The sequence below is a fragment of the Rattus norvegicus genome, chromosome 1 (genome assembly GCF_021556685.1).
Source record: "Rattus norvegicus strain SHRSP/BbbUtx chromosome 1, alternate assembly SHRSP_T2T, whole genome shotgun sequence".
NCBI lineage: Eukaryota > Metazoa > Chordata > Mammalia > Rodentia > Muridae > Rattus > Rattus norvegicus.
Genome location: NC_141534.1, coordinates 211,495,917 through 211,504,911, shown reverse-complemented (window position 1 = coordinate 211,504,911; position 8,995 = coordinate 211,495,917). Strand labels below are relative to the sequence as shown.

The window sequence follows — 8,995 nt, the reverse complement described above, 5'->3', positions numbered from 1 at the left end:
GAGCCCTTAGCGCCTGAGCCTTCTCTGCCTGGGCCAACCAATCATACTCCATGGCTACTTGGGCACCTGGGACCCAGGGAACTGCAGGGTCCTGTCCACAAAAAGACTGAGGCTGTCGGTGGGGAGCAGCAGGAGACAGGAAGGTGGGGTAGGGCAGAGGGTGGAGGGTGGATGAGAGGTTATTCTAAAGATCTCCCAGACACTCTCGGAAGTAAGCATCGTACCAAGGTCAACCTGGCATGTCCCAGCTTTATTTGCAAAAGCCTCTCAATCAAGATCATACTATGAAATTCATTAAAACACAGAGTCTGAATCACCAGAAATTATCTTGATTTCTGGGAGGTGTGATGCCCAAGGAACCGATCCTGGGAGAAACCGCGATGCCCTTAACCTTGCTGTGGCTCAGCTGCTGGCTGAGGGATGTGGCGTGAAGAGACTGGAGTCTGAACATCTCTCCGGCACCTCTGACCAGCAAGGAGGAGGCAGGCTGCACGAAGGGCTTATCACAGGGCTTGAGGGCCCTGCTCTTCACTTTAGGGGAGAAGTTGTCAGTCCATACCTGGTTAGGGTGGACAGTGAATGGTCCCCTGCCTGGGATATCCTTTGGGGGAAGCTGGAAATCCCTCTGGTATTCGGAAGTGGTCAACATCACTAGAGAGTGAAGGAGTCAGACTTTGGCCTGTTGAGCCCCCACTGGGCTACAGCTTGTAGTTAGTGTGGGCTGGGCCTGTCTTGCCCTGCCTGCTCCCTGCTGGGCTCTGGATTCAGAGTTGAGGGTGGAAACCCCAGACTCTTTCAGATTCTTCCTGTTTCCCTTTAGGAAGCCATTTGGCATCACCTGGATGGGCTTCCTTCTGCCTGAGTTGCATCCTGGTCAGACACTCCCCATCCCTATGTCCCCAGCCATCAGGAGAATAACATCACCATCTTGATAGGGGCCTGAGAGGAACCCCATGCTCAGCCAAGTTCTAGTTCCCACTGACTGGGCAGAGGGGTCTTGGTGAGCTCCAGATTCAGGCCAGTGGCTTGACCCATGGGTTTTGGGGCTTTAGGGAGCTAGGCTGTCATATCAGGCCTTCAAGAGGGTGAGAACCAGGCAGGTGCCCCTGTTGAGAGGGAGGTGGGGCAGACCTGTGGAAGGTTACCCTGAACCTCCCTTCTGAGCTCCTTCAGGAGCCTTCATCAGGGCCTGTCTGGGGCACAGTCAGCTGTTCATAGGTGGGCAGGCTGTTGCTGGGCAGGAAGAGCTCAGGGTTGATGGAGCCACCTTCATCACTGGCTACGACTTGTGACCTGTTGTTGCAGGTTGGACCACCTTGTTGCAGGGACAGCAGTTGGTGGAGCATGTCTGTGATGATCACCAGTCTCTGGTCCAGTTGTGTCACCTGAAGGGACAGAAGCAGAGATGAAGCTGGTGCTAGGGACAGCCTAGGGTCACCTTAGGGCCCGGGCATGCAAGGCCTGAAAGAGAGTATGTCACATGTTCTTACAGCTGTGGGTTGATGTGTGCACCATGCCTAGAGGCCCTTGATCACCCTCATGTGCATGTCTGTTATTGGGGTACAAGGGGGGTACAGTATTGAGTTCTTGTGTGTGTCCATACATGCATAAACCTGGGGGTGCTAAGCAGTTATCTCTTGTTTCTAGGTAGACCTAGTGGCTGGGAGTCACCTCTTAGCTCTCTCCCAGGTTTTTTTGGTCTTGAGACTCTGGACAAGCCTTCTGGAGCTTCTAGAACAGTCTCTGGCTTCCTGTGACCAAGTGGAGGGGATGCATAATGGGTGGGACCTCAGAGGACCAAGATGTCTGCTCAGCTTGGATAGGATTGGAGACTTACACAGAGGGGCCTTTGTGGGAGGGGCTGGCACCTGGAGAGAGGGATTGGGACAGCCCAGGGTTGAGCAGGCAGAGGCTGGCTGGGTCATAGAACAATGCCCACCCTTAAAGGTAACTCAAAGGTACTAATTTAGGACACCACCACCTTTCTAGGTCCCCATGGGTCAAGGCAGGATTTTTTTGACCATGTGGTTCTTACCCCATGCCTGTGAAGGTCTTATTTTGCTCCAATCACTGGGCAGGTAGCTAAGAAACTGGAGGGGAGATAGAGGCAGGGGAGAACCTGGGATAAACAGTGCAGAGTAGGCACTCACAGAGACCACACTTGCTGTGCTTGTAGGAGACAAAGAGGAGCCACTGGAGAACTTCTTAGAAAGAAGGAGTCATTGTGCTAGGGGCTGGAGCCCAGCCCCGAGGGCCTGAAATGCGCGGCTACTTCCTTTTCTCTCCTAGAAGAGAATGCCCACCATCTAGGGAGGCCAGAGCCCCTAGTAGAATTTCCTAGGAAGCAGGGCTGTTCCAGGGACAGTTGGAGAACTGTGGTGGGGGATACAGGATACCTAGCATAAGCAATAGAGCAGGGGTTGGGAGAGAGAGGACCTCAGCTGCGCATAGTGGTGGTTCCTCCAGTGTGCTGTGTCAGTGAAGCAAGGGTCTCCCTCATATCCACATTGTTCCCTGGAGTAAAGGGAACACCCATCATGCCGGATGGAGCCGTAGGTCCTGACAGATGGCCTCCTACGGTTAGACCTGCAAAACTGCTTTAGGGAAAACCATGAGATGACTCAGCCAACTGCTGACTGCTGGCCTCAAAACCTGGGTGACTCGGGCCCTGAGGACAAGAGGCAAGCAGGGTCTAGATCCCATCTTCCTGGATAAGTGTGTGCCGTGAGTGAAGTCTGTGTTTCAGGCAGGCTTCTGATGCTTTCAGCACTGGTTTCTCTGTCCCGGGACTTGTTTGTAGCCTGAGAGGGCCCGATAGAATTATCCAGGCTGGAGGGCTCACATGGGGAAACTGAAGCTCAGGGCTTAAGAGTACAGCGGGTAGAAGCTGAAACTAGGTTGTCCCTGGCAGATGAAGCCAGAGTTCCTGACCTGTCCAAGGCCTCTGTGAGCCCTGTACTAAAGGAAGGTTGTCTGAGTCTAGTCTTGGTCTAGCTTCATGCAGATTTAAACACTCAGGGCCAATCTGAGTAGGCAGTGGAAAAGCACCAGTTGATTCATGGAGATGGATGGTTTCATGAATATTTACGAACCCACAATTGAATACCAGTGGACACCTCACATTTGTTAGTGGGCAGAGTCCTTAAGGAGGGTTCTTGGGGTGGGTATGGGGCTGTTTGAAACCTCCTGCGGGACAGCTGCCACAGGGCCCATCAAGCCTGTGTATGCCAAGCAAAGGTGTCCCTAAAGCTTCCCTAGACAGTTCCTAAGCTCACAATGTCCTCATGGCTGCTGTTTATGTCAACTGGGGTTTGGAGGAGCCTGTATGGGTTCAAAGGTGTCCTATTGAAGGATATGGGCTAGAGTTTTAAGAGTGTCTAGAGACTGGGACCTCACTGTGCCAAAGTCACCTTGTCAGGGAGGACAAGGCTGTGAAGACAGGAAAAAGTATAAGAGATCCTTTAAATGCACCCACTCCTCCACTCTCCAGTCATTGAGAGTTTGCCTGGATTTCATGGTCATATATAGGACCTTTCTGGGTCCTCTTGGTCATCCGCAGGATCCTCATAGATTTTCCAGCTGCCCATAAATAGGGTCCTCTTGCTCACCCTGGCCGTCATGGGTGAGGAGCAGTAAGTTGTGTCTGAGTTCTGAAGCTTTTCTGGCCTTGTTCGGACCAGATTGCCTAAGCCAACTTGGCCTGGGGTGGGGACACCAGGGCTTGGGTTCAAGCTGCAAGGTCTGGAATGTATTCAGGCTGGGGATCCTTGCTGGTGAGCTCAGAATCTGTAGGGTCACGAGAGGATGGCCTTTGGGGGACATTCATAGGTCACTTTCAGGGGCCATATTAAAGATGTCTGATACCCAATGAAGAGCCATTGGATGCCAAACTGGTAACAGAAGGGCCTCTGGGGAGTTGGCCGGTGGGATGCCATATGCTTCATTTACTCTCTAGCCTGGATCTTGGTAGCTGGCCATGGTGCTTGCTGGCTTCTCTGTCTAGCAAAACTTGGGGCCCAGGGGTTGCCCTTTGAGGTGGGACTGCTTGATGCAGAGGCCTGGCCATGAACACTCCTTGTGGCTTCTGCTTCCCTAGCTGGGAAGTGGAACATGCTGCTGTCCACTGGATGTGTTGTACAAGGAGCCTGGGGAGCTTGCCCACCAAGGTTGTGCTTCTTGCCTTGAAGGTAGGGCATGGGGTGGTCTTGGCTTGTTATGGGCTCTGCCTCCTTCCTACACTTAGGCTCTCAGAGTAGCATAAGCAAGAGACCCTTCATGCCCAAGCTCTTGTTTGGTCCTGCTGGGCCACTGCAGGAAGGGTACTGGCTTAGTGTACATGGCTTCTCAGCCCAGAACTCAGCTCCAAAGAACAGAGTCAATTTCAGCAATTGCTCTTGAAGCCGCCTGGCCCTCCTTCCTCCCTTTGGTGCTTTGACTACAGCTGGAGAGCTTGTGAGCCTTGGTGCTCAGTGATGAGTAGGTAGAGGCCGGGAGCCACATCACAACAGGTGACCAGAGAGCTGCCACCATCTTCAGAGAAGGGATCATCTGTTCTAGGCTCTGAGATGCTGTTCTCCAAGAGCCACGGGGACTGATCAGTTTTGAAGATCTCAGATCTTGTCACTATTTGCAATTCGATAGTGATTAACAGGGCAAGGCAGACAAAAGCCTTGTTGTGCCCCATCTCTGCTCACCAAAGGGGAAAAAACCATAGATGACTTCTGTGGGCCTCAGAAGGAGAAAAAAAGCAATTAGAATAACAGCTAGTTAGAGAGCCTGCGGCGGCTGGTGATCAGACTCAAAGCGACAGGGATCCCTGTTTGATGTGGTTATGAATTTGTTTTCAAAGGAAAATCTTGCAGTCCTTTTGGATTTTTTTTTTTTTTTTGGTAGAACCTGCCCAGCCTTGATCCTTGGTCAGCACCTCCCAAAATAGCTTAACCTGGGGTGGGGACACCAGGGTGGGTTCAGGGTGCAGGGCCCTGGGATATATTCAGGCTGGGGATCCTTGTTGGTCAGCTCAGGGTCCTCTATAGGGTCATGAGAGGATGGCCTTTGGTGACTTGTGGGACATTCATGGGTCACTTTCAGGGGCCACAGTAAAAACGTTTGATACCCAGTGAACAGCCATCGTATGCCAACCTGGCACTAGAAGGGCCTGTGGGGGAGTCGACCAGTGCGATGTAGAGAGAAGGCTGGTTCACAGGAACCCTGAGCCCAGCTGACCCGCTCCCTGGCTGGCTCAGTTGACCCTGCTCCCACTGGCCTCCACCTCTGTATCTTATGGATCAGGCAACAAGGCCTGGGGAGAACACTGCCTGGCAGAGCCTGCTGTTCCTCAGCCCTTCCCTGGGCTTCTCCGCTCCCTCTCTCCCCAGCACCCTGACGCCACCATCAGAAACCGCCTCTTTAACTGTCCAGGCTAAGTATGATCCTTCTTTTCACAGAAGGAAAGAAATCTGCCTTGGGTGCTGTGGGAGAGGGAAGAGCTGGGGCAGAAATTGGGGAGGCAGGTAGCAAGAAGGCAATGAGTAGGAGACCTGTATTAAGTACTTACAGGGTACCAGGGTACAGGATGGTCCTTTTCAAATACAAACAAGCTGACACACATCTCAGGAGGTAATATTACAAGTCCTCATCTCAAACGCCCCACAAGAGGGGCTGAGAGAACGTGTGTGCAGTGTGGCCTCTACAGGTCATCTCCTCCCTGTAACCCCTTTGCTGGCTTTCTGCAATGTTACTTTCCTTCTGTCTCCCAGTATCCATTCAGCAGAGGCCAGGACGTCTGACACAGCTGGGCTGCTCTATCCTCACTAACTCATCCCAGTCCAGTACTCTTCATCTCCTGTTCTGGGACTGTACACAGCAGTGTCTACTGGTTGGCTCGCTTCAGTGCATGCCAGTCCTTTGAACACTCAAAACACCACTGTCCTCCTGGCCCAGGAGCCACCCTGTAACAGACTTCCATTTTCCACGTGGCCTTTTTCTCTTTCTTATTCTCTTGATTCCAAGCCTACTGCTGCTCCTCAAATGTGGCAGCGTGTGCCCGTCGCAGGCCTGTCTACTCTTGGCCCTTTCTTTCCTATGCAGTGTCCTGTCAGCTCACCATCATGGTTTCCTCAGGGTGCCGGCCATCATTTGTTAGTTACCTGTTTCTCCCACTGGAACTGGGTCCTGTCAGTTGCGGGTCTCTGCCCATACCTGCTGTAGCTCTTCTAAGCTCATGAAGGGACGTAGCCAATGCTAGACATGTGAGCGCCTTCACTCCAGAGTCTAAGCATGAGGGGAATGAAGGTGGTTTCACCTACTTGAGAACTGTGAGGGGAAGGAGTGCTGCCTTGCTGACCACAGGGCCCATCCTCCCCCAACATGCACCTGCATGGTGAGGCCATGGAGAACTCCCATGAATTGTACACGGTCAGTCGGAGCTTGTAAAGGCTGGCCTCATGGAGTGGATGCTAGTGTGCGTTCGGTGTGGTGACCAAGAGAGGTGGTGCTTACGGTTATTGTATTTATGGCTTAGTTTTAGTGGTCCAGCTTTTGTAGAAAAGCCTGCATTCCATATTTCTGGCTGACAAGGATGGCCTTCTGACCTTTGGTCCCCAGGATCCACAGGGCACATGGCCGAGCATCCCTGAGAATCCAGGCAGGAGCCAAGCTGGGTGCTTCTAGGCCATGTAGAACAGGGACTCTCTGCACCAATCCCAGGGCTTCCAGTTAATAAAGCAACGTCTTCGACCTCAATTACTCACTTTACAAAGGTCAAAAGGGCCAAGTATGGTGGTCTACACCATAATCCCAGCAGAAGTGATAGAATATATGTAAATTTAAGGCCAGCCTGGTCTACATCGTGAGTTTCAGGCCAGGCCAGGGTTATATAAAGAGACACTGTCTCTAAGGAAAAAAAAAAGTCAAGAAATAATGACTGGACTTCTGATCTTGTTTATGCAGATATGCTCCCGCCACCACCAGCTTGCCAGATAAATTATTTATGTCAACAAATTAATATTCCTGATCACCAGCAACACTCGAGTGAAGTCACCAGCCATACCAGATGGAACATGGCACTCTAAAAGGAGTGCCCCAAGACTGAGATGTGGCAGGAACCCTAGCTATTCACCCAGCCAGTCACTCCTCAAGAACTTCACACAAGAGAACTGCCCCTGTCCCTGGGCTTCGTCTAGAATACTTAGCTTACTTTTTATGTGCTTTGGAGATGCTTTGCCATGTAGACCCTCACCTGAACAGCTCCACACATTACTTGTACTTCCCATGATTCTTTATCTGGTCCCTACAGCTGCTTCCTTGCAACTGCCTCTCTCTCTTAGCCCCATAACTCCATTCACACACACACACGCACGCACACATATGTATACCCACAAAAGTATTCCTAAAAATCCAGCTTCTTCAAACCTCTGCAGCCAGAGCCTGGCCAGACCCGCAGTCTCACCTCTGACCTAGGTGTCTGCACTCCTCTCCTCTGCTTTGCTCTGGGCAGCACCGGTTGACCTTTGTGCTTAGACCCCTGTCTTCTCTCAGCATTTCCACTATGAATGTCACCTCCCTCTGCAGCCCCCCTCCAACCCTTTCTCACACAGATCCTGAACACATCCTCCATTTACCTGAAGACCTTTGCACTTACTGTTCCCTCTGCCTGAAATCCCACTCTACACTTTTTTTTTTGTGGACTTTCAACTCGAATACCCACTGCTTTAGCCAAAGTTTCTGCTTATCTCGTTTCCCCCAGCACACTCTGTGACCACTGCCCCTCCACAAACTTCCTGAGTTTATTAATTTACTTGTTTATTGTTTCTTCTTCAGACTTGAGGCTCCTGAGGTCAGGTCCTGAGTGTGTCATTCCTGTTGAGTTCCTGATAAGCCTTTTAATGTCTGACACACAGTAGGTGCTCAGTAAACGCATGTGATCTAGTACAAATATTTGTGGAGTGAGTTAATTAATCTCTGGTTTTTCTCTTGGATGAGGGGGTGGACGCCCCCAAGATCCCTGCTTGCTAGAAAGCTCTGGGCAAAAGCCAATGAGGTTAGCGGGCAAGTCCTTTCATGTTCATTGATTTGTAAAGGCTCTTTGTATGTGAAGGCTTATCTTTTGACATGTAGATCACAAGTGTTTTCTCTTGCATGCGTTTATTTTGTGTCTGCACTTATGGTGACCATTGTTTTCCCAAAGAGAAGCACCATCCTTTTTTTTTTTTCCTTCATGGTTTCCAAGTCAGGGTATGCTTAGATCACTTTTCCTCAATCCAACATGAAATTTTCAGGTGCTTTTTAGGTTTGCATTTCTCTCTTATGTGTTGGGGTTGATTCAGGGTTCCCAGTAGTGATTGATTCTTCACATTGTGGGGGTGTCTTTTCTACACACTGAGCTCTCAGCATACCTGGTTTTCTAGGGTTCACTGTAAATAGCTCCCTTCCTATCCTGGGTTTCACTGTGTGTACCAAGCTAGCCTGACACTTATGATCCTACTACCTCAGTCTCCCAAACACTGAGATCACAGGCCTATGACCACACACTTGGCTTCCAAATAGCTTTAATCCCTGGGGCTTTGGTATGGGAGGCCAGGAGTGTCCTTTACAGAGCTGCAGATGGTGGCTCTGTGGTGGAATCTTGCGGGGTAACCAGAGCAATACCTCCCTCCTGGGCAACCCTGTTGACTTTGCTCTTGACTCCTTAGCTTGAGTTGGGAGCCTATGTCACCTCTCACACATGATCCCATTGGCTCAGGTCGCTGGGCCTCCCTTCTGCTTCTTCTGTTGCACTGATGTCCTTGGTGTTCATGTGATTTACCCCTCACCTGTCCTCAGACTGTGCTGCCTCACGGTCAATACCCCTGGGCTAACATCATGTGACCCCAAGGTACAGGACACTGGGTCATCTCCTCCCTCGTAGGTTCTGAGTGTTGCTTGGAACTGCCCACCCAGAGTTTCCCTGCTCTGTGTGAACTGATGCCAGCTTTGGGACAAAGGTCCTGGAGCA

General features: G+C 51.2%; 1 protein-coding gene across 3 annotated transcripts in view; it reads right to left on the bottom strand.

Annotated features, from left to right (window-relative positions):
* Positions 1 to 231: 231 nt before the first annotated feature.
* The window catches only part of Kcnq1 (potassium voltage-gated channel subfamily Q member 1), a 333,399-nt gene continuing 324,635 nt past the window's right edge, over positions 232 to 8,995 (bottom strand). For all 3 annotated transcript variants that reach the window (XM_087594973.1, NM_032073.2, XM_087594980.1), the window contains 1 exon segment: positions 232 to 1,385. In XM_087594973.1, coding sequence (XP_087451099.1) covers positions 1,170 to 1,385 — 216 coding nt within the window. In that variant the 3' untranslated portion in view covers positions 232 to 1,169.